This window comes from Festucalex cinctus, chromosome 21, assembly GCF_051991245.1.
Source record: "Festucalex cinctus isolate MCC-2025b chromosome 21, RoL_Fcin_1.0, whole genome shotgun sequence".
In the NCBI taxonomy this organism is placed as follows: Eukaryota; Metazoa; Chordata; class Actinopteri; order Syngnathiformes; family Syngnathidae; genus Festucalex; species Festucalex cinctus.
The window spans coordinates 21,671,294-21,696,533 of record NC_135431.1 but is presented as its reverse complement, the minus strand read 5'-3'; the positions used below and the strand labels follow the sequence as shown (position 1 = coordinate 21,696,533).

The following is a 25,240-nucleotide window of genomic DNA, read 5'->3' as shown; positions in this document are numbered from 1 at the left end:
CTCGCAACCCGGGCCACGTTGGGGTATATGCAAGTCGGGGGACTTGCACGTTGGGGTACTGTTAAATAGACAAGGACCATGGAAAATAGAAATGCATTTGCCGTGCCTTGTGTGTAAAAAGGTGCAGTAAAAGGCCAAAAATGATGCACAATTCCCAAAATAAATTCAAAAGTGTGGACTTTCTGATGTGTGTGCAAATTTTCATGTAAAGTCGCTCGTTTGATATTAAAAACCAGCATCTGTTTATTTGAAAACATTGCATGCCACAGAGATGGTGTGTGATCAAATAAAAAGCTTTTTGATGACTCTTAATGTGGTGTCGCTGTGCAACACATATGTATTCATGACATAGTGAAGTATTGTGACAGTTTTGTAGGGTCCAGAAAACAGTAAATGTGTGACAGTTATTAAATAAAAAATGTAGCTTTGAAGCAGGCTAACCAATGACATCATCTAAAGGGGAAAAAAGCACATGAGCAAGCATAGGTATAAGTAGAGGAGAAAAAGAGATGAAAGAAGTGCGAGAGATGGAACAGGAGAGGAATGCAGCTGTTTATGTATAGCTGTTGTAATAGGACAGATTAAATAACACTTTAACTCATTAGCTCCCAAAAACGTATAAAAACTTCATATTTTAAATGTTTTAAGTGTCCCAAAGACGTATTTGTACGTTTTTTGTTGTTTTGTTTTTTTTTATGCCAGAGCAAAGAGAAGGCTTTCATGCAGTCTCTCTACTGCAGAAAATGGTTGACAGCAGAATATAAGAGATCAACCAGGCCATATTAAAACTAGGCGATTTCCCCACAGTTCTAACCATAATTGTGAATAATGATGAAACTTAGCTATGTTCTATTGAAAATTGCTGCACAGAGGAAACAGATAGGAAGATACATTTTTTTCCTGATAAAAGAAGAGACTTTAATCTCTGTTTTGGTAGGTTCCATAATTTTATAGCAATAGAATATAATATTTCACGGGCCTGGCAAAATCAGTCAAAATCCAGGAAAACACTTCAGTGGAAATGGTTGGGAGTGAATGAGTTAACCAGGGGTTAACAGCGTCCAAGGACAGATAAACTCTTGAGTGTAAAAGTTTTCTGGGACAGATGAATCCCTTGGGGTCAAAGAGTTTGGGTTAGCACATAGTTAGTCTTAGGATAATGTAACCTCCATGGATGAATTAGTCCTAGGACGCTTTGACCTGCGGGCTAAAACTTCAGGGGGGTTAACTTGTCCTGTTATATTGTGAACATCGTCTTCGTGCATGTCCTCAGTGGCTTCTTCTGTCTGTGTGGCAGCATTTGATACATCTGTAGAACAAAAAATAATGAAGAATCATGTTAGATCTTTGAAGTGTGGTTGTCTGAGGTGTAGTTTACAGAACAGTCGTGTGCATATTTGTAGCATGGTAGTGTCTTAATACAAATGCATATTATGTAATGCACTGTATATGGATATTACAGACGTAATATTTGACGGTGATCTTATATTCATAGTTTTTGCCCATTAATAAATAATATAGCTAGTAAGTAATAAGACAAGCAAAAATGGTATAGTTGAATCCTCAGGGTCAAAAAGCAATGTTTTAGGATTGTGTGATGAAATGATGAATAAAAGTAAGGATACTACAGGTACATAAATGGTTATGTAAGTGTAAAATTTGGCATGGTGTGTCCAGATACATGCAGAATAAGTATAAAATATTATGGTGTGTGATAGATTTTTTCTTAGTAAAAATTTGTATTGTAAAGGTCAAGTCACAGTATGTCCAAAAAAAAATGTAAAAAAAATCTATTGTATAGAAACATCATAATCAGGGGCAAAGACATAAACATAATAATAGTAATTAATAATGATAGAATTTAAATACAATCTTTTCCATGAATATGTCAGTTATTTTGAGAAGATACAGAAAAAAAAAGAACTTTGAAGTGTCTATCAGTGAAAGAGGGCAAGATCACAGCATAGCTACATGATATCAGTCACATTTGAAAGTAATCAAGTGTAGCATGTATTCACATTATATACATAGAGAAATTGCGGCTCAATAATCAGTCAGTGTTTCAGTTAACAGTCCAATGTTACCTTCAAGATATTGGTAACAGAAAAAAAGGAACGTGCATTAACAAAAAAATTTAAAAATGTCCATTGTCAAACATGTCATTCATTATACACAATGTGTAGGATGGGGATGCTTGCTGTGTTAGTGTTTGTGTGTCTTCCATGTCATATAGCTTACCATCACGGACAAATCCATCACATGCATCCTTTATATCCAATGAAGTCTGGAGTTCTTTCACAAGCTTGGTTTTGAAGTCGATCTGTTTTTCAAGTGCTCGATTGACTCGAGTCACATGGACTAGTTGGTTCATCATTTGGGAATGAAGATCAAGGCTGCGCTGGTATAAGTCGTTGCGACTGAAAGCATGATCATTGCATGCATACTGTAATGACAAAGCATTCAATGAAAATCAGTCATGTTAGATAGTATGATTCTAAATAGCAGAGGTAACGTGTTGGTGCAAAACTTTGTGGTCATGTTGCATGTTACTTAATGGTTGTGTGTGTCAAAACGAGTTTATTTGAAAGAATATACAAATATATACACACGGACATATATATTTATACAGTATAACAGTACCGCATGTATTGGTTTGAAGGAAAGAGTTGAAAAGCAGTCTTCAGAAAAATGCACAAGACGCACAAAGTACCATTTCACTACATGTAATAAGTTGTCAATTAGACATGTGAATTAAGTGGTTAAGATAGTGGCTACTGTGCAAGTAAGCTTCAATTGTCTCTAAAAGGTTAGCATATGTGTTCTACATGATATCAATGGCTAGACGTGCTCGTGGAGAAATATTACAAACAGAAAAACACACTAAAGGTGCCTTTAACAAACCTGTCAATAAATGAGAACTTAATACATATATGTATGGCATACTGTATATGATTGAGAAAGTTGTCCTGTTTAGTTTATGTATTGTATACTTACGGAAAAAAGTTGGCAATCTTTGCGTATGGAGATGATTTGAGGGTCTTTATCAAAAGAGAATTTGCTCGGTGATTTGTCCATGTTCTGTAGAAAAGCAAAGGAGTAGAAATAAATAGTGTCATACTTCATAAACATACAAGAAATTTGTAGCTGTATTAACCATTGTTGGTATTTGAAGTGATAATTTAGGAATAGAAGTGTAGTGATTGCAGAATTTACAGAGTGCTTACCTTGTATGACTTTGTAGATGGAAATGTCCTTTGTTGAAAGAGCTCTTTGTTGTCTACTATATATGCAAGGACAAGCATAAGTAGGTGTGGTTATGAAGTACTTGACCATTGAAATAAAGCAGTGGTATCAAATGTATGGACCGTGGTTTGGCTCAGGCCCGCAAAGGGGTTTAATGTGGCACAAGAGATAATCTTGTAAGGTACAAAAAATAATAATAATATGAGTAATGTCTTACCAATTAATCAGATGGCCAAAATCAAAACAAAGAAATGTGTCATTTCAAAAGTAGTTTTTAGATGACCAATCAATTAGAACACGGAATGGATCAGCATGTCATTATTTTACACACAAGCTAAAGTTATGGATTGTTGCGGAAAAAAAGACAGACAAACATAAATGTGCTGAATATGATACTCATTCAGCTATTGGTAACACAAACAGAATATGGTGTGAATTAATGTCCAATAACTTCATTAATTGTGTCACACAGTACATTCTAGAAATAACATATATATGAAAGACAGGTAGATATAACACGCTTGGAACTCATATAGGCAGTGTTGCCATGTTCCATTTGCATGTGAGTTGTTCTTAGGAAAAATGTATTTACAGATGAGTCTTGCTATTTAGGGCTGTTCTCCAAATAGCAAAAATCTGTCTATAACTGATGCCGATTGTATTGAAGCTATATACCATGATGTTATTAGTCCATCCAAAAGTTGATAAAAAAGCATGATCACAAGTGGTGAGTGACTATTAGTAAGAATAATAATTGTATCTATGTTGTGTGCTACAATGAAAGTATTGATAGTGACATGTTATGATATATAATACAATTTTCTAAGTACCATGTGAAACATCAGTATCTTTAATTTATTGACAAGAAAACACAGGAATGTATGGATATAGATGTTGACAGATCAAAAAGCAATATTTTCAACATACTATCAGTTAGCATTACAAGTATTCATAGTAAGTAAAATAAATGGTGTTAATTGTGAAATTGGAGTGCTAAAAATTATATAAACTTTGCTTGTACATTAGCAAAGGCAGTAGGAAACAAACAGAATGCACATAGCTTACAAAACATAAAAGTAGTAGTATAAAAGTGTTGATGTTTAAATTTTATTGTGTAACAGTGTTGATGTTTAAATTTCATAGAAGTATCATATTTCGCCCGCCCCTTCTGTTCTTATTGGTCAAAAGTCTGACTCTTTCAAGGGCGGCTACATTTAAAGCACCGTCACTGAAAGAGACTTCCTCTTGCTGTTCTTCACTGGTTTTGCGTCAGCAGATTCAGAGAGCACAGACAGCAAGATTTGCACAAACGTTATTTCAGCTGTTTGAGTATCCTCTAGAGTGTTTTTATTTATTTATTTATTTATTTATTTATGTATTTATTTATTTATTTATTTATTTAGTAGTAACAGGTAATTGTATATTAAATAGTTATTGTCATTGGAGTGTAGATTGTTAGCTTCTCAGATGCCTCGGGGGAAAGGCTATCATCGTTCGGAGGCAGCCAAGAGGAGGATGACTGAACGTCTTCGACTTGGTGATGTTCAGCAACCATTTCATGCAACTTGCGAACGTAAGTAGCTACCATTTGTCTGTAATATTTTAAGCACGAAGACGTCCGATGAATTATTGCGGAGAAAAATGTAAACAGTGTTTTATTTCCTTTGTTGTCATGAAATGTAATTCAATAATGATTATTTCTGTATGTGCTAATAGGTGGTGGTACTGGTGGTCGTCACAAAGTGCAAGAATGGCCAATTTCTTGCGTTACTGGTCGAAGCCACAAGTTAGTTATACCCTCTGAGTGTCCAAACAAGAAGGTATAAATGCTTTCTAGTTCTACATTTAAGAAAAAAGTGCAATGGATAGTGATTGTACTAAATGAAATACTGTACATTATGTCATATAGTTTGTCTTGCTCATTGGAGACTCGCACCTACGGAGCATCGCAGATGGTTTTGTGGAGATGCCAAAGGGTTCTTTTTCCTTTGGTGTCATGTCGACACCCGGAGCTTGTGCAACTGAGTTGACTACTGAGGTGCAGCATGCTGTTGTGCCTAGAACACCAGACGTGGTTTGTCTTTTGGCTCCTAGCAATAACCTGACATCCAGCCGCACCCCTGACGAGGCAGGAGCAGATTTCTGCAGACTCCTTGGTAATGTCTGTGGTCGCTGGCCTAATAAGGTACATGTATATTGTAATACTATTATGAGGTGTATACATGATTGCAGTGTGATGTCGAAATATTTTCATGGGTAAAATAGTACAAACGTAAGTTATAAACGCTGCTTGTTTTGAATAGGTGTTTGTCTTGGACTTTCCTCCACGTCTAACCGTGGATGTGACTCAGCAGGATTACTTGCGTCAGGAGTTTCATCGTGTGTCAGCACGTATGGGTGAGTTACTAGATAATGACATTCAGTTAGGTCTTACATGTTTTATCATATGGTGTGCGTTTTTGTTACACTGTAAACTGTGCATCCTACAGAATATAAACTGTGAATGTAAAAATACTTTAATAGGTAATAAACATATATAAAAAATTATTGATGACTATAGGAGAAAATCATAATGAAGGATGTTCTCTCCCAATGTCTTTTTAAGGGGTCAAGTACATGTCTACTGCAGCGTTCTTCCCTTTGAAGAACTTGAAGCTGTGGAGTAAAGATGGTGTAAGTTCCATTATGGTATAATAATTCTGAATCATTGGATATACACATTGATTAGATTTGTATGGTAGTACTGGAATAAAAGAGGTTAGTAGTGTTATAAAATTGTTACTAATTTTTGCAGGTGCACTTGAGTGATGATCATGGGATGAGTATCCTTGTGCAGTTGATGTGTGATGGTGTTCATCAGGTTAGCCATTTTATACTGTAATTTGTTTCATTGTAGTTTTGTATTACGTTTGTAATGTGCTTAAATTGTTGTGTAGTTGTATGGAAATATGTATATTTTTCTGAATGCAGTATATATGTATTTAGATATGTATTTTATGTAATGCTGTTTGTGAATCATGATTTAGACAAATATCAGTGATATATAAGTAACAGAAATATTATTTTTCATGTTTTTTTGTGTTTTTTTTTTATTATCAGCAACTTGACCTCCAAACACCTAAGTTGGAGATACAAGTAGCATCGAGGCCACCAGCGGTTAAAACTATTCCAAAAATTGTGGTGAAGGGTGAGACTTTGGTTCTTCGTCGATTGAACCCGTTTGAGTGGATTGTTGTTGGACCAGGCAGGAAGGTAATGGTTGCATATTGTAATAGCTTGGTTGTTGTTGTAGTTTTTAGTGTTGTGATATATTTGTTTTACATTAGATTCTCCAAAGTTGAGCAAAGTAAAGGTCAGTATAGGTTGATAAATAAAAATGATGATGTCTGTCATTGCAGAGGAGGCAAGCAGGACTTGAACAATCCTGTGATGGGATTCCCAAAAAGAGGAAAATTCAGCCTAACGTTAGTTTGTTTAGAATAATTATATAGTGTATTTGTTATAGACAAGATGCATTCAGTAACATATTTTCAAAATGTGTATTTCACAGGTTGTGCTAAAGGAATGTTTCATTCCTCTAACCCCAGTTTGGTTCAGCAGTGAAATGTTGGGTGCGATGGACAAGATAAAACCATCAGATCTGTCCAGCCCTGTGAAGGCTGCTCCAAGAGACAAAAAGGTAATTTTCATGTAAATTTCATGGTTCAGGTGTTGTCATTAAGTGAGTCCAGTCATTTACGTGACACATTCTTGTTGATTGATAACATTTAAATTGTGTATAATTGTCTAAAGAAGCTGTAATCTGCATGTGTGGAATATATAAATATATATATTTTTTGTCTTTCATTAGAAATCAAATGTGAGATATCAACAGAGAGTTGTTTTCAAAAGGACAAAGTCACAGGTTTGTGTTTTTATTTGTATTTTTTATTGGGGAGTAATGTAAATATTAGACTAGTTTATAATTGCTGTTATTCAGTTTGAGAAGGGGAGAAAAAAATGTTTTATAGCAATGAGTAACAATAGTTATTGTAATATAAATAAGTACATTTGTAGTTGTTGTTTTGCAGGCATTACAAAGGATGGTGGTGGATGCCAGTCTTTGTTCTTCCAGTGTTGTGGAAGAGGTTGTGCAGCAAGAGGTTAGTTTCTTGCTTTAGAATTTCAGAAAAGAGAGATAAGTGTTTATTAGTGATGTATGGTTGTTGTTATTAATGTTATTGATCTAGCACATTGTTTAAGAATTAACAATATTGGTAATTTATGTATAATCAAGTAGACTAGTGAGGAGGAATTAAGTGTACTTTGTAATGTGCAAGCAATAGTAAAACTATATATAAAAAAAAAAAACCCATACACAGTAGTTTGTTGGCTCAGTGGAGTATGCAACATCATTTCATTATCTAACCTTTTTGCTGTTGTATACATTCTAAGTATGTATTACTTTTGTTATTGTGTTTAATAGGCAACACCAAGGCCGTTGGTGGATGCGAGTTTGTCTTGTTCCAGTGGTGTGGAAAAGGCTGTGCAGGAGGAGGTTTGTGGCCTGCTTTAGAATGTTATATAAATGATATAAGTTCATTTGTAGTTGTTGTTTTGCAGGCAACACAAAGGATGGTGGTGGATGCCAGTCTTTGGTTTTCCAGTTTAGTGGAAGAGGTTGTGCAGCAAGAGGTTTGTTTCTTGCTTTACAATTTCAGAAAAGAGAGAAAATTATGAGAAGTGCTTATTAGTGATGTATGGTTGTTGTTATTTATGTTATTGATCTAACACATTGTTTAAGCATTAACAATACTGGTAATTTATGTATAATCAAGCAGACTAGTGAGGAGGAATTAAGTGTACTTTGTAATGGGCAAGTAATAGTAAAACAACAACAAAAAACACAGTCATAACCTTTTTGCTGTTGTATACATTCAAAGTATGTATTACTTTTGTTATTGTGTTTAATAGGCAACACCAAGGCCGTTGGTGGATGCAAGTTTGTCTTGTTCCAGTGGTGTGGAAAAGGTTGTGCAGGAGGAGGTTTGTGGCCTGCTTTAGAATGTCACCTTAAAGAAGAGAACATGTTTTGTAGCAATGAGAGACAATTGTTATATAAATGATATAAGTTAATTTGTAGTTGTTGTTTTGCAGGCAACACAAAGGATGGTGGTGGATGCCAGTCTTCGTTTTTCCAGTGTTGTGGAAGAGGTTGTGAAGCAAGAGGTTTGTTTCTTGCTTTACAATTTCAGAAAAGAAAGAAAATTATGATAAGTGCTTATTAGTGATGCATGGTTGTTGTTATTTATGTTATTGATTTAGCACATTGTTTAAGCTTTAGCAATATTGAAAATTTATGTATAAATCAAGTAAATTAATGAGGGTGAAATAAGTGAATTTTGTAATGTTGCTTAAGTATGCATAAGTAATATATATATAACCATGAAAACATAGAGTTGTTTGTTGGATGGATTGTTGGAGCATGCAACATCATTTCATCGCCTACCCTTGTTGCTGTTGTATACGTTAACATAGCAAGTATGGATTACTTTTGTTTTGTTTTGTTTTTTCTTTAATAGGTAACACAAAGACCAGTGGTGGATGCAAGTTTGTCTTGTTCCAGTGGTGTGAAAGACGCTGTGCAGGAGGAGGTTGGTGTTTTGCATTAAAATGACAAGTTCCATAAAAGTACATTGTTTTCTATGTAGTGATGTACAGTAGTTTGTTGTTGAAGATGTTGCCATTCATCTGGGCGAATGTTGAATTTGTAAAAATATAGATAAGATATGTAACCATTTTCTGCCACGTGTATGCTATGCATGTTCCGTGATGTTGTGTAATGTTAAATTAAAAAATGAATCGTTTGTTAAAATGTTATTTTTTGTCATATGCCTATAGTTGCCGAGGGAGAGGACTTCTCGCATGGAGCATGCAGCCAAGATCAGTCCCAAGCGTATACAAAGTAAGACCATTGGTAATGCAAATACATCTATGTGTTATGTTTTAGAAGGTGATGTTACATGTAATTCATTCTTGACTAATATGAACACAGCATATGACAGTTATGCACATACTGACAGCTCCAGTATTAATGTTCATCCAATATCATTCGGAGCTCCAAGTGATGCTCTAGAGTGTCAACGCAGAAGTGTGAATGGGTCTTTTCATCAAGGAGACAGTCGGTTGAACCATCCAGGTAAGCAGTGTATGGCTATAGCGTATGTGGGTCTAGCAAATCACACAGTTAGTAGTGCGTTTTCATGGTGTTCAGAAGATTTAGACAAAGTTCTTGTTTTAGGTGATCGTTTGTATACATTATTGAAGAATAGTGACAAGTTCAGTAGCTCACATAACTATTTAATGGTGCCAGACTTGCCAAAGCAGCTGGTTTTTGAAGGAACACGGTTTGAGTTTAAGGAAATAGATGTGGTGTCTGGATTTATACCGATGGTCGATAAAACAATTATTGTGGAATGTCAAGACGTTACTATTTTAAAAGGATTGCAAAAGATACATGATCAAGTTGATTTATGTTTGCTGACCATGGGTTGTTATACATGTGCAATCATTAGCAAAAATGGACAGTATGCAGTGTTTGATTCCCATGCTCGCAGTGCTAGTGGAATGCCAGATGGTGATGGTAAAAGTGTTATAGTTTACTTTAATTGTCTTCAAGATGTTTATGATCATATATGTAATTTGACAAAAAAGACATGTAGAGGGCAAACGTTTTTTGAGTTTTCAGGTTTTCATGTTGTGCGGTCACAGACAAGTTCATATGAACACTCTGTAAAGGGTGTTGGCATGATTGTATTGGATTCCCTGGCTGAAGTTACACGTAATTTAGGTTTGGCTAATAACAGCACAATATTTGAGCTCCATGCGTACACCGAGGCAGAAAAAGTACATTCCCAACCAGTGTCATTTGGAGCTTCAAGTCATGCTTTAGAGCATTATGATGACAGAAGGTTGAATGGTTTTCATAAGGGAGACACACTACAAGCAATGGCTCAATGTTCAGTGGGTCAACAAGCTAAACCCTCTGTAAAGGATGTAAAAATTACTACACAGGATTCTACTGTATCACAGCAATGTAAGATGTCATTGAGAAGTAGCGTTTCAAAGACAATGCAAAGTTGTGACGCTACTGCACTTAATGCTGATGTGCAGATAATGGGCAATGTGACTCATAAAAAGATGCAATTTAAACCTATTGGTAAACAAGTTGTCCAAGATTTATGTACACGATTTAAATGGGATTTAGAGAAACTTGTTGCAGAGGAGTCTGCAAATGGTGGTTTACTAGGGCTTCCATGCCAGAAAGAGAAAATAATAGGTGATGGGAACTGTTTCTTTCGAGCAGTATCTCAAGCTGTGTGTGGTTCACAAAAGAACCACAGAAAAATCAGACTAGCTGTTGTAAAACAAATGGAATCAAATGCAGTTGTGTATGAAACATTTTTAAGGAGTGAGTACTCTTCAGTGGATGAGTATATAAAAAAATCAAAAATGCGAAATGTTGGCAGTTGGGCTACTGAAGTGGAAATTCAAGCAACAGCAGATTGTTTAGGAGTCAATATATTTACATATTATGATGGTAAGTGGTTAGAATATAGTTCAAAAGCAAAAGAGGGAATTTACCTAGAAAATAGCTATGGTAATCATTATGAAACTGTTATTTGTGTGTATCATCCAGAACTGCAGAAGTGTTATGGATTGTGTAAAGCCTATCTGGCCAACTTCGAAGCATATAATTTAAGAAGGCAAAATATAGTTCAAGGTTCATGTATACAAGTAAGTGTTAAAAGTGTAAACAACACTGACAATTTGAATCTAACCAGAACACTAAGTATTAAGAAAGAAGTTGTGAATATTGAGGATGATGGTATAGCGCAAATAAAATATTCAAAGAGTAATAGTTTTATTTCAAAGTATTTGATACAGAAATATAGATATAAAAAAAAAACTAATTATCAAGACAACGTATCGCATAGAAATAAACTAAAGGAAATGCGTGTTGCGAAATATCACCTAAATGCATTGCATCGGGACAAACTTAGGGACAAAAGTAGAAAAAAATATTGGGAAAATCCTTTTCTAAGGGAAAAAGTGAAAGAATTGAGTGTAAAGAAATATTGTGAAAACACAGTGCATAGAGAAAAAGTCAAAGACATGAGTATAAAAAAATATTGGCAAAACGAACCGCATAGAAAAAAAAAGAAAGAAATGAGTGCAAATAAATATCGGCAAGATGAAACACATAGAGAAAAAGTCAAAGACATGAGTATAAAAAAATATTGGCAAAACGAACCGCATAGAAAAAAAAAGAAAGAAATGAGTGCAAATAAATATCGGCAAGATGAAACACATAGGGAAAAAGTGAAAGAAATGAGTATAAAGAAATATCGCCAAAAAGAATTGCATAAGGAAAAAGTGAAAGAAATGAGTATAAAGAAATATCGGCTAAATGAATTGCATAAGGAAAAAGTGAAAGAAATGAGTATAAAGAAATATGGGCTAAATGAATTGCATAAGGAAAAAGTGAAAGAAATGAGCACAATAAATTATTGGCATAACGTGTTGCACAGGAAAAGCGTTAAACTTCGAAGTAAAAGTAAGTATGATAGTAATCCCGATCATAAGAAAAAAGTTAAGGCAGCTACCAGATGTAGGATGCAAAAAATTAAAGAGAAGTCAACACAGATAGATTTCATTATGAAAATTTTTTGGGATAAAGTGAAAAATGGGCCGGAATTTGTGTGTAGCGTCTGCCATAGATTGTTATTTAGACGCCAGGTTTTATTTTATAAAACCGATAATTACAAGAAAAATAAAATAGTAGCTGCAATAGCTGAAAAATGTGTAACAGAAAAATATTTGCACAAATGTAGTGTGGACTGTGTAGTACCATGTAGGGCATTACAGTCAGCTAGAGGCCAGCTGTGGATTTGCTTCACCTGCAATGGTAAGATTATTAAAGGCGAAATACCTCCTGAATGCGTAATTAACAATTTGACAGTCCAACCCATTCCACCTGACTTGGCATGTTTGAATAGCTTGGAACAACATTTGATTGCCTTACATATACCATTTATGAAAATGTTAGCTTTACCTAAAGGTGGGCAAAATGGAGTACATGGACCAGTGACGTGTGTTCCAGCAAATATTGTGCAAACAAACAATTTGCTCCCTCGTTCAAATATGGAAGGGTCTTTATTGGCTGTAAAACTGAAGCGAAAATTAACATATAAAGGTTATTATGAATACCAATTTGTTGATACGATGCGCATAAGACAAGCATTACAAATTTTAAAACAAACAAATGTGCATTATAAAGATGTTAATTTTAACGAAACCTGGATAAATGAGTTTTGTAGGGAACAAGGTGAAGTTGTAGAAAATATCAATAGTGTTGAAAGTGGTGAAAACTCAAATGTTGAAGACGACCTTTTGCATGATAGACAACAACATTGTATGTTTCAAGACACCTGTTTAATGCCTGTTGATATTGGCCAGGAAGCGCTCGATCAGTACTTTGATGATGTTTTAAATTTGGCACCAGCAGAAGGCAATAATCCTGTGAAATTGCTTTCTGATCATACAAATGAAGCCAAATGCTTCCCAGTCTTATTTCCACAGGGACGAAATACATACCACGATAGTAGGCAATATCGACTTACTTTGGCACGTTATTTCAACAACAGAATTTTACATGCTGATGGAAGGTTTGCACAAAATGTTGAATATATATTTTTTGCTCAGTACATGTCTGAGATAGAGCAGGTTATCTCAAATGTATCCATTGCATTACGCAAAGGAAACAAAGGTCAAACATTTAAAAAGCTGAGCAAAGATATGTTAAAAAATGAAGAATCATTGAGGGATTTATTAAAGTTTGATGAAGGTTATCGTTTCCTTAAACCTATAAGAGGTACCCCAGCTTTTTGGCAGGGAGTACAACGAGACCTGATTGCCTGTGTTCGTCAGCTCGGTGTTCCTACCTGGTTTTGTTCATTTTCTTCGGCTGACATTCGGTGGAAAACCCTTCTGAACAGTATATTAAAAAATAACGGTAGAACACAGACAGCAGAAGAGTTAGAATGGGCAGACAAATGTGAACTGCTTCGTCACAATCCCGTAGCTGCTGCAAGATATTTTGATTTTCGCTGGCATATCTTTTTGCGCGAGGTGCTTATGTCTGATTTACATCCAATTGGTAAAATCCTGGATTACTTTCACAGGGTGGAATTTCAGCAGCGTGGTTCACCTCATACTCACTGCTTTTTTTGGATTTTCAATGCTCCACTGATTGACAAAAACACAGATGATGAAGTATGTGAATTTATCGATAATTATGTAACATGTGAATTACCTTCAGAAGATGAGGCATTATTAGACATAGTCACGTCTGTACAGGAGCATTCAAAGCAACATACCAAATCATGTAAAAAGAAAAACACAGTTTGTCGTTTCAATTATCCCAGGCCAGCATCCAGTAGGACATTTATTAGTCGTAAGAAAACTGATGAAAATGACAAAAAACAATGCAAATGTAAGGTAGATAAAGATGCTTTAGCAAAATGTGCATGTAAAAATGAGGAACAGCAAGAATCTATCAGAGCAGCAGAAATTATGACAGCAGTAAAGACTGCTCTTTCAGATAAAAACGCTAGCTTCGACTCTGTGGAACATTTGTTTGAAAGCCTCGGCATAAATCAAGAAACGTTTGAGGATGCATATCAACGCTTTAGTCGAAATACACATGTTGTTTTGAAAAGGGACGTTAAAGCGGTTTGGGTAAATCCGTACAATAAGTCACTGCTAAAATGTTGGAATGCAAACATGGACATACAATACGTTATTGATGCATATGCATGCATAGTGTACATAATTTCTTATATTTCAAAGTCAGAAAGGGAAATGGGATTACTGTTAAGAAATGCTCAAAGTGAAGCCGCAAAAGATGGAAATGTTTCTGCAAAGGCTGCATTAAAAAATCTCGGTAGTGTTTATCTACAGAACAGAGAGGTCTCTGCTCAAGAGGCAGTCTATCGGTTAACAAATATGCATCTGAAGGAATGCTCAAGGAAAGTTGTCTTTGTACCAACAGGGGACAATCAAGTGAAACTAAGTTTGCCTTTAAATGTGTTACGGCAAAAGGCGGCATCACAAAATCTTACCACGGAAGACATGTGGATGACCAGTACAGTAGAACGGTATAAAAATAGACCCAATGATGCCACTTTTAATGATATGTGTATGGCCACATTTGCATCAGAATATCGTGTTTTGAGTAAGAATGAGAAATGCCAAAATCGGATTACACTGAATAATGATTGCGGTTTCATCGCAAAAAGAACACGAACAAAACCTGCAGTAGTTCGATACATGCGCTTTTCTGAAAGTAAAAATTCAGAATTGTTTTACCAAAGTAGGATGCAATTGTTTGTGCCATATCGGGTAGATACACAGCTAAAACCTCCCAATTGCGAATTATTTGAACAGTTTTACAAAAATGGTCATGTGAGATTTAATGATGGTTCAAAACATTCAGTGAAGTCGGTTGTTGATTTGAACAGAAGTAAATTTGAAAAAGAAGCAAATGAATTGGAAGCCATCCAGAATATGATTGATTCAGATGGCATTTTAGAAAATGCTTGGTGTGATCTGTTCCCCGAGCAAGAGCTAGAACGATTACAATGTGAGGAGGAACGGAAAAACAAAGACCAGATAGTAGAAGAAGTAGAAAATATTCCGGATTTAGCTGTAGGTAACCAAAAAATAGCACATTTGGAAAAGAGAAATAACATAATGAGCAGAAGTGATGGCTTGGCTTTAATTAGATCTCTCAATAAGACACAATTGTCTGTTTTCTATCAAATACGACAGTGGTGTTTAGAAAAGTTAGCAGGGAAAAATCCCGATCCATTGCATGTATTCATTACAGGTGGTGCCGGGACAGGAAAAACCCATTTAATAAAAGCTATTCAATATGAAGCAACAAGACTGTTGTCAACAGTCTGCCGCCATCCTGACAATGTTTGTGTTTTGATAACTGCTCCAACAGGAATTGCTGCATACAATTTGCATGCATCAACTATTCATCATACATTTAGCATAAGCAAAGATTGTCGCTTACCTTACACACCATTGGGTGAGGAAAAGCTTAATTCATTGCGTGCTAAATATAGTGATTTGCAAATTCTCATAATAGATGAAATATCTATGGTTGATCACAAAATGTTATCATATATTCATGGTAGGTTAAGACAAATTAAACAAACTGGTGATGTTCACCCCTTTGGTAAAGTAAGTGTAATTGCTGTTGGAGATTTTTTCCAATTACCTCCGGTAAAAGGGAAACCGCTATATGTAGATGATGTTGGCTTTAACTTGTGGTCTAATCGATTTAGAGCTGTGGAATTGAAAGATATAGTTAGGCAAAAAGACCATGTTTTTGCAGAGTTGCTGAATAGAATACGAACTCGTTCCAAAGGCACCCCAATGTTAAAAACTGACATAGAAACTCTAAAAAGTTGTGAAACTGGCGAAGTCAGCTCAGCATTGCACATATTTCCTACTAATAAACAAGTAAATGAACACAACATTCAACAGCTATTTAAGACTTGTCCAGAATATATTGAGATAGATGCTCAGGACTTTGTCACTAATAAAAAAACAGGAAAACTAGAGTTAAAAAGTGGACATCATGCTAAAGCACATGATGCATGTTTGGCAGAAAAATTGTTGTTGGGAAAAGATGCACGGGTTATGTTGTGTAAGAATGTTGATGTTATGGATGGTCTGGTTAATGGTGTATGTGGTACAGTAACACATATTGTTACTTATCAAAATAATAAGTTTCCTCAAAAAGTGTATGTGAAATTTGATGATAATCAAATAGGTGCCCAAAGTAGGAAACAATCTGCAGGTTCCAATCCATTTATTTCAATGGGTGCCACTGCGATTGAGCCAGAGGAAGAAAGGGCCACAAAACAAGGAGGGTTGCGCAGACAGTTTCCACTTAAACTTGCGTGGGCTTGTACAATACATAAAGTACAAGGAATTACAGTTGACAATGTAGTAGTGTCCCTCAAAAAAGTTTTTTCTGCAGGACAGGCGTATGTGGCCTTAAGTCGTGTTACCAGTTTGGCAGGGTTAGTTATTCAAGATTTTGAAGATAAAGTTCTGTATTGTAAAGATCACATTAAGGATGCAATTCAGAGCATGCCTAAATTCCTGATAGAAAATGAAACAAAATCCAAATTCAACACACATACTTTTTCTTTATTCATGATGAATGTGCAAAATTTGCCGTGTCATGTTTTTGATCTGGGATTGTGCACACAGCATTTGCAGCTTAACTGTATTGCTGTTATAGAAACCTGGCTACCACCTGTTTTTTCAATGGAAGCAGTCAAACTTGATGGTTACAATTTTCATAGTGCACCACGTGCTTTAGCATACAATGGCAACCACCCTGCTTTGGTTGGTTTGCAACACCAACAACACGGTGGTGTTGGCATGTATATTGCACACAATATGAAATATGACATTCTCAAACTACCAAATGTCAACTTGGAATGCTGGGCTTACAAATGTGCTACGTACAATATATTAGTAGCAGTCATTTATCGACCACCATCATATCCCATGTCTTTATTTAAAGAAAATCTAGGAAAGCTCCTTGATTGGCTAGATCCTCAAAGTAACACAATAGCTGTCATGGGAGATTTCAATGATGATCTTCTAAAATCATCCACAATCTGCAAATTTGTAACAGACAGAGGGTATTCTCAGCTTGTTGGAGAACCCACGACAGAAAAAGGTACACAAATTGATCATGTGTATGTAAAAACTCCATTTTATGATGTAAAATCAATAGTTGTACCAACATATTTCAGTGATCACGAAGGGCTTGTGTGTTCTTTTACACATAAATGTATGAATAATGATCCAAAAAACTAACATATTTTATACATTCAGATTTACAAAGGTGTCAACCTATAGGGATGTCGTTCCAGAACAAATTACCGGTAACTGAATCCTAATACTTTTAAAATTAAACAAGCCCTATAAACAAGCCCTAAAAGTACTTGACAAAAAAACAAAACAAAAAAACATATCATCATTGTCATATCCTGAAAAGGTATGGCCTTTTAACTGGGAAAACATTGTAAAATATACTGATTGTGTCCTTGTTTACAAAATTTCCCATGGTAAAGCTCCACCACCATTATTACAGTTTGTTCAGAGGGACTCTAATAGCTCAACCAGAGCTGGCTCTCGGGGTGACTGGAAAGTGCCACTCAGGAAAACTGCTTTTGATCAAGCTACCTTCTATCGCTCATCACAAACATGGAACTACATACCAAGTACAATACGAGAATTGCTAAATATATCATTATTTTCTAAATATTTGAGAGCATGGCTATTTGTAAAGCAAATCTGTCAACATAACATTGAATGAAAGCAGTTTTCCAGCTGCCTGTAATGTAATCCTTAGTAGTGTGTGATTGGCCCTGTTTTTGTTAAAGAAATGTAATACAACTAAGTATTTTATGGTGATGGCAATAGTATTTTATGTATTATTCTTTTATTTTTTCCTCTTTTAATTGCTTTTACTCTATCCTGTCCCCACTTTGGGGACCTTCCTGCCGATGGGACAAGGGATGCAAATTACTAAAACATCTATAATCTTACACATATTTACATGTGTAAATGTTCATTAATATGTTCTGTCCCATTTAAAAAAAATAAATAAACAAATGGAAAAAAAAATGATGTCAAATGATGTAATTCTGTGAATATAACTTTTTGCGTACCAACATTTATATTATGGCATTGACTTGTGAGACTGATACTGACATCATACTTTTGTGAAAGATGTTTCATGTACACTACCTGTGAAAATTGGAGGTTCTACCTGTGTATAAATGTTGACATGTCAACGAGAGACCGTTTTGTTTATATCTCAACTTCAAACTTCTAATACATTTTTGAAAAGCATATATTTGCCTGTTTGACTACCGCTTGTCCTCTCTTTTGCCCGCCGCCACATCCTGCTTGGAGACGGGGCTAGGCGGTGATGAAAGAGTGTGACGTTTTTGCTGTATGGATTCTGCACTGATGGACCGGGACAAGATCTGAGGTGGACCATTTCCCCAGAGGCATTACTATGGAGAAATCTACATCGACTCACCAGACCGGGGCCTGAGCAAGAGTCACAGCGCTTCATCTCAATAAAATGACTTTGTTGTTTTTGAGCGAATATTGTATAGCACCATACTAGTGTATCTGTGAAATGTTGTCTATGTGTCATCCATTGCAGCCTGGTCATCCTGGAAGGGGGATTCTCTCCATCTGTGGCCCCTTCTCAAGGTTTCTCCCTTTTTCCCCAAATGGTTTTTTTTGAGTTTTTCCTTGCCCGGTTGGAGGGTTAGATCAGGGGATGTCACAACTTGTTTATAGTTAAATAAATGTCTTAACAACTTCACGATAGAATTTGTTTTCTATTCTCCAAGGTTGCGGATTGGATTTATCGATTTCAATGTTCCCATAATTTATTCACTAAGAAATATAAATAGACAAGTGTATGAAATACTTAATCTATCATTGTTGGCATGTCACATCACATTTTAGCAATAACATATCTGAAATTAATCATTTAAAAAAATATGCATGCATCTGTGTGCACATAAGTATGCCTTCCAATTTTCACAAATGAAGGTGATTTATGCAATAGGGAACGCTTCATTAATAAAATGTGTAAAAAGTACTGTTGAGCAATTTAGTGGAAACTACACTAGGAATTTGTAAAATATTCATGTTCATGACAGGTCTGACCTGTGCAAAGTTCCATGACTTTTCACCCATGTTTAGAGTCTCAAAAACAATATTTTTCTTTGTAAGCAGTGTATGCTACAGCAACATCGTATGAACAAAGAAAAAGCTATCGATCTCAAGATGTAAGTTTTGTAGAAAATATGGCCCAAAAAATGGCTACAAATCCCAAAGTAAATCAAAATGGCAGACTTCCTGTTTGATGTGTGTGCAAAGTTTCATGAGTTTTCGCACGTTTAGACAAAAAAAAAGCAGCATTTTACTTGACAAACAATGCATCGCTATGGCAACGGCGTGCGACAAAATAAAAAAACTTTCGATAACTTTGCATCTTAAACATCTTAAGATGAAACACACCAAGTTAGAAGACGGTAGGATGAATTTTGTAGGAGGAGTTCGTTAAAGTATGACCCCTGAAAAAGGCCACAAAAAATGGTAACAAATCCCATCATAAATCAAAATGGCGGACTTCCTGTTTGGTTTAGCACATGGTTCCAAGAGACTTTTTTGTACATCGTGGGCTCTTATGTATGCCTGCAAATTATCATAGCGCTAGGTGAAACGTACAACCGGGAATGCTTCGTTAAAGAGGAGTTTTTTAGCTCAAAATGTGATGGCCGGCCCCTGGGGGACTTCCTGTTGCGTTTAGCCCATGGCACCAAGAGACATTTTTGTACATCCTGGGCTGTTACATATGTCTACAATTTTTCGTCGCTCTAGCTGCTTCGTACAACTGGGAATGCTTCATTAAGAAGGATTTTTTTCCTTTGCAAAAAGTGCATGCCACGATAACAGCGTGTGACGAAATAAAAAACTTTCAATAACTTTTCATTTTCAACATCTTAAGATGAATCACACCAAGTTTGAAGATGATCGGATAAACTCTGTAGGAGGAGTTTGTTAAAATATGACCCCTATGAAATGGCCCAAAAAAATGGCAACACATTCCAAAGTAAATCAAAATGGCGGACGTCCTGTTAGGTTTAGCATATGGTTCAAAAAGAGTTTTTTGTACCTCGAGGGCTGTTATATACCTCTACAAATGTTGGTAACTCTATGTGAAACGTACAGCCGGGTATGCTTTGTTAAAGAGGAGTTTTTTTTAGCTCAAAATGTGATGCCCGGCCCCTGGGGGACTTCCTGTTGGGTTTAGCACAGGGCACCAAGAGACTTTTTTGTACATCTTGGGCTGTTACATATGTCTACAAATTTTCGTAGCTCTAGCTGCTTCGTACAACTGGCAATGCTTCTTTAAGGATATTTTTTTTCCTTTGCAAACAGTGCATGCCATGACAACAGCGTGCGACGAAATACAAAGCTTTCAATAACTTTTCATCTTCAACATCTTAAGATGAATCACACCAAGTTTGAAGATGATCGGATAAACACTGTAGGAGGAGTTCGTTAAAACAAGACCCCAATGAAATGGCCAAAAAAATGGCAACACGTTCCAAAATAAATCAAAATGGTGGACTTCCTGTTAGGTTTAGCATATGGTTCAAAAAGAGCTTTTTGTAGGTCATAGTCTGTTACATATGTGTACCAATTTTCGTAGCTCTAGATTAAATGTACAACCGGCAATGCCTCGTGAAGTAAGAATTTTTAAACTCTAAATTTGATGCGCCGCCGCCGTCATATAGTATATCAAAAACTTTTCATTTTTCACAATGATGTTGTCCCAGGTGTTGAGATGGTACATCCCAAGTTTGAAGTCAATCGGATTAACCGTGTAGGAGAAGCGGGCAAAAGTATGACCCCTGTAAATGTGCAAAAATTGGCAAAAATTGGACATTTAAATACTCATACCTCACTTTCTGTCTATTTTAGGGTACACACTTCAAAGAGGTTTTTGTTCATTGGGATGTGCTACAGGTGCCACACAATTTTCATAGCCGTCGGACAATCGTAGCGGGACAGGGATCCGTTTAACCTATGTAGGGGGCGCTAAGGAGCCATTTTTCTGTTATCATGTATGGCGACTTTAAAATATCAAATTTTTCGCCAGGCCTGATGTGCGTGTAAAGTTTGGTGAGTTTTCGGTCACGTTTAGTGTCTCAAAAATGCGATTGTTTGCGGAGAAGAATAATAAGAATAAGAATAATAATAATAAGAAGAATTCCTACAAAAACAATAGGGCCTCGCAGCGGCACCGCCGCCGCCGCTGCTCGGGCCCTAATAATAATAATAATAATAATTTTTACAAAAACAATAGGGACCTCGCAGCGGTCGCTGCTCGGGCCCTAATAATAATAATTTTTACAAAAACAATAGGGACCTCGCAGCGGTCGCTGCTCGGGCCCTAATAATAATAATAATCCGATCGAAAAACAATAGGGACCTCGCAGCGGTAGCTGCTCGGGCCCTAACTAGAGCTGCGAGCAGCTATAAAGGGCCCTCGCAGCCCGGGCCACGTTGGGGTCCTTGCACGTTGGGGTACTTGCACGTTGGGGTACTGGCACGTTGGGGTACTGGCATATTGGAAGCAAAATTTCTTTGAAAATGGCATAATAAACGTTTACATGTAGAATATTTTTTTTGCCAGTGTCTGTCAAGCTCAACGGATTTTGGTGATTGTTAAGACCTGCAAAAATCAGCGTCCTTATTTATTTTTAGGCAATGAGTTGCCCTGATTGGTATTTTTTTGTAAAAGTGTATATACACATCATCGCTCGTTGTACTCATTGCACAATGTTACTTTTATTGTCCAAAGGGGCAATCAAAAATGAATAAAACAAAATGGAAACGTACATACGTTTGGATCGGTGTGAAGCCAGTGAACAATTTCAGTGGTGGAAACTAAAAGAATATTCATAAATGACTTAGTTATCACACTTAGAATGAGTGTAAATTTTTTGTACAAAATACCGTATGTGGGGTATTTATTTATTTTTTTTATATAAGCCTCAACGGCTAGGTGGCGCTGTATTTATAACTGAATGTTGTCATAGAGATACCTTCAGGCCTTGATTATAAGCATACATGTCAAGTGTGGGATTTTTTTTTGGAGCATGTACCGTGGAGTTATTAAGCATATCCTTCATTCACGATATTGCTTTTAATGTCCATAAAGGCTATCAAAAATAAATAAAAATATATATATGTTTGGATAAGTCTGATGCTAGTGAACATTTTGAGTGGTGGAAACTAAAAGAATATTCATAAATGACTTAGTTATCACACTTAGAATGAGTTTACATTTTTTGTACAAAATACCGTATGTGGGGTATTTTTTTTTTATGCCTCAAGGGCTAGGTGGCGCTGTATTTATAACTGAATGTTGTCATAGAGATAACTTCAGGCCTTGACGATAAACATACATGTCAAGTTTGGGATTTTTTGGAGCATGTACCGGGGAGTTATCAAGCATATCCTTTTTCATTGCGAAACACAAATTTTGATGCCCCGCCCTCATCATATAGTATTTCGACAAGTCAAAATTTTTCCCCCTGTCGTTGGCTCAGGTCTTGACATGGTCCAGGCCAAGTCTTAACTCAGTCGGATGAAACATGTAGGAGAAGTGGGCAAAAGTCTGCCCCCTGTGAATCTGCAAAAATCGTCAAAAATGGGACATTCAAAAATTCGTAGCTCACTTCCTGTTCATTTTAGCATATGGGTACAAGAGACTTTTTTGTAGGTCTTGGGCTCCCTCATACACCTAAAAATATTCGTCGTTTTTGCTTAAACGTACAACCGGGGCTGCTTCGTTAAATAATTCTAGGGGGCGCTATTGAGTCATTTTTGTAAAAATAGCACAATCAACAATAAAATATTGCTCATTTTACCAGGCCAGATATGTGTGCCAAGTTTCATGAGTTTCTGTGCATGTTTAGACCCTCAAAACTGGCGTTGTTTTCTTGGCGAACAGCGCTTAGCCACACCCACAGCAATTCGCGAAAACTCACAACCTTCGTGTTGTGACACCATGAAGGCCGAAACCCTCATCTGAGCAAATATGAGGTAGGTCCAGTTAACGTGTTTGGAGAAAAACGTAGAAGAAAATTCGTTAAAAAAAAAAATTGCCACTAGGTGGCACTATCAGTTAGATGAAATGTAAGTTAGTAGATGTCTTTAGAGCTGGACTCTCATCAAATGTGTGAAATTTTGAGAAGATAGGATCATCTCAGTCAAGTTAATGCAGCTTTTATTGTCACGAAATATCTTCAGATTTTGCGTCACCGTAGCGGCCACGCCCTTTGGCGAAAAGTTACAATATTCGGTGTGGGGCATCATCAATATCTTAAGGCTTTTCTGACCAATTTTCAACTGGATCCCTTCAACGAGCTCAGCACAGTAGCTAAAAACGTAAAGTATGACATTTATTGTAACCACTAGGTGGCGCTATATGTATAACTGAATTTTGTCATATAGATGTTTTCAGGCCGTGACTATTACGTTGCCTGAGAAGTTTGAGATTTTTTGGAGCTTGTACATGGGAGTTATTCAGCATTTGCTCTTTCTGGACAAATGAGATTTTAAAGGCAATATTTGATGCCCCGCCCCCGTCATATAGTATTTCGAAAAGGCAAGATTTTTTGCCTAGTTGTTCTCTTAGGTCTTGAGATGATAAATGCCAAGTTTAAAGTCAATGGGATGAAAAATGTTTGCATAGGGGGAAAAAGTATGACCACAGTGAATGTGCCAAAATAGGCCAAAATTGGACATAAAAAAATTCATAGCTCATTTCCTGTACATTTTAGCTATATGGTCCCGATAGACTTTTTTGTGCGTCTCGGGGTGCTACACGTGCCTGCCAATTTTCGTTGCTCTCGCTCAAACGTGCCGGGCTTGGTTTTTATTTTTCTACGCTAGGGGGCGCTATAGAGTCGCGTTGTTATAACGAGTTCATAATATCAAATTTTTCGCCGGACCTGAGGAGTGTGCAAAGTTTGGTGAGTTTTCGTGAATGTTTAGGTCCTCAAAAATGCGATCGTTTACGGAGAAGAAGAAGAAGAAGAAGAAGAAGAATAACTAGAGCTGCGAGCAGCTATAAAGGGCCCTCGCAACCCGGGCCACGTTGGGGTATTTGCACCTCGGGGTACTGGCATGTTGGGGTACTGTCAAATAGGAAACCATCTAAATTGTAAACGTTTTTGCCATGCTTTGTGTTTTTAAAGTTTCATGGAAAGGCCAAAAACGATGCACAATTAACAAAATAAAATCAAAATGGATTGGCACATGGCTATATAGAATACTTTTTGAATATATTCGGCATGCCTGCCAATATTCACACATCTAGCTGAATCATATAATCGGAAAGACTTCATAAAAATGTCTAGAGGGCGCTATTGAGCCATTTATTACAAATTGCACAACAAATCTCTAAATAAAATATTCATGTTCCAGACAGGTCTGGTGTGTGTGCAAAGTTTTGTGAGTTTTCACCCATATTTAGACTCTCAAAAAAGCATTTTTCTTCACAAACAATGCATGGCTACAGCAAAGGAGTGTGACAAAATAAAAAAATTCAATAACTTTTCATCTTAAATATCTTAAGATGAAACACGCCAAAGAATGAAGACGATCTGATAAGTTCTGTTGAAAATATGACCCCTATAAAAGGCCCCAAAAAATGGCTACAAATACCAAAGTAAATCAAAATGGCAGACTTCCTTTTTGTTTCAGCATATGGCTTTAGAAACCTTTTTGTAAGTCTTAGGCTGATAGGTATCCCAATTTTTACAAATCTAGCTGAATCATAAAACACAAAACATTTGCAAAAGCTTCATAAAAATGTCTAGAGGGCGCTATTGAACCATTTATTGCAAATTGAATAAGAAATCTCTAAAATATTCATGCTGATGACAAGCCTGATGTGTGTGTAAATTTTCATGAGTTTTTGCACATGTTTAGACCAAAACAAAAAAGCAGCATTTTACTTGGCAAACAATGCATCGCCATGACAACGGCGTGCGACAAAATAAATAACTTTCGATAACTTTGTATCTTAAACATCTTAAGATGAAGCACACCAAGTTTAAAGACAGTCGGATAAATTTTGTAGGAGGAGTTCGTTAAAATATGACCCCTAAAAAAGGCCACAAAAAATGGCTACAAATCCAAACGTAAATCAAAATGGTGGACTTCCTGATTGGTTTAGCATATGGCTCCAAGAGAATTTTTTGTACATCCTGAGCTCTTATGTATGCCTGCAAATTATCATAGCTTTAGGTGA

General features: G+C 36.3%; 2 protein-coding genes across 2 annotated transcripts in view; one reads left to right on the top strand and one right to left on the bottom strand.

Annotated features, from left to right (window-relative positions):
- Positions 1-319: 319 nt before the first annotated feature.
- Positions 320-3,309, bottom strand: LOC144010013 (uncharacterized). Its single transcript, XM_077510063.1, has 4 exons — positions 3,225-3,309; positions 2,995-3,078; positions 2,239-2,443; positions 320-1,309 (listed from the first exon to the last, which is right to left on the bottom strand). Exons 1-4 carry the CDS (start codon positions 3,300-3,302, stop codon positions 1,152-1,154), a joined length of 525 nt encoding a protein of 174 aa, XP_077366189.1. The 5' UTR covers positions 3,303-3,309; the 3' UTR covers positions 320-1,151.
- Positions 3,310-4,710: 1,401 nt separating this feature from the next.
- The window catches only part of LOC144010942 (uncharacterized), a 108,483-nt gene continuing 87,953 nt past the window's right edge, over positions 4,711-25,240 (top strand). Inside the window, exons 1-17 of the mRNA XM_077511464.1 lie at positions 4,711-4,816; positions 4,960-5,063; positions 5,153-5,428; positions 5,547-5,640; positions 5,849-5,916; positions 6,038-6,103; positions 6,343-6,495; positions 6,642-6,707; positions 6,794-6,922; positions 7,094-7,147; positions 7,314-7,385; positions 7,709-7,780; positions 7,846-7,917; positions 8,197-8,268; positions 8,380-8,451; positions 8,805-8,876; positions 9,124-9,220. Coding sequence (XP_077367590.1) covers positions 4,711-4,816; positions 4,960-5,063; positions 5,153-5,428; positions 5,547-5,640; positions 5,849-5,916; positions 6,038-6,103; positions 6,343-6,495; positions 6,642-6,707; positions 6,794-6,922; positions 7,094-7,147; positions 7,314-7,385; positions 7,709-7,780; positions 7,846-7,917; positions 8,197-8,268; positions 8,380-8,451; positions 8,805-8,876; positions 9,124-9,220 — 1,645 coding nt within the window. The remainder of the gene's footprint in view (positions 4,817-4,959; positions 5,064-5,152; positions 5,429-5,546; positions 5,641-5,848; positions 5,917-6,037; positions 6,104-6,342; positions 6,496-6,641; positions 6,708-6,793; positions 6,923-7,093; positions 7,148-7,313; positions 7,386-7,708; positions 7,781-7,845; positions 7,918-8,196; positions 8,269-8,379; positions 8,452-8,804; positions 8,877-9,123; positions 9,221-25,240) is intronic.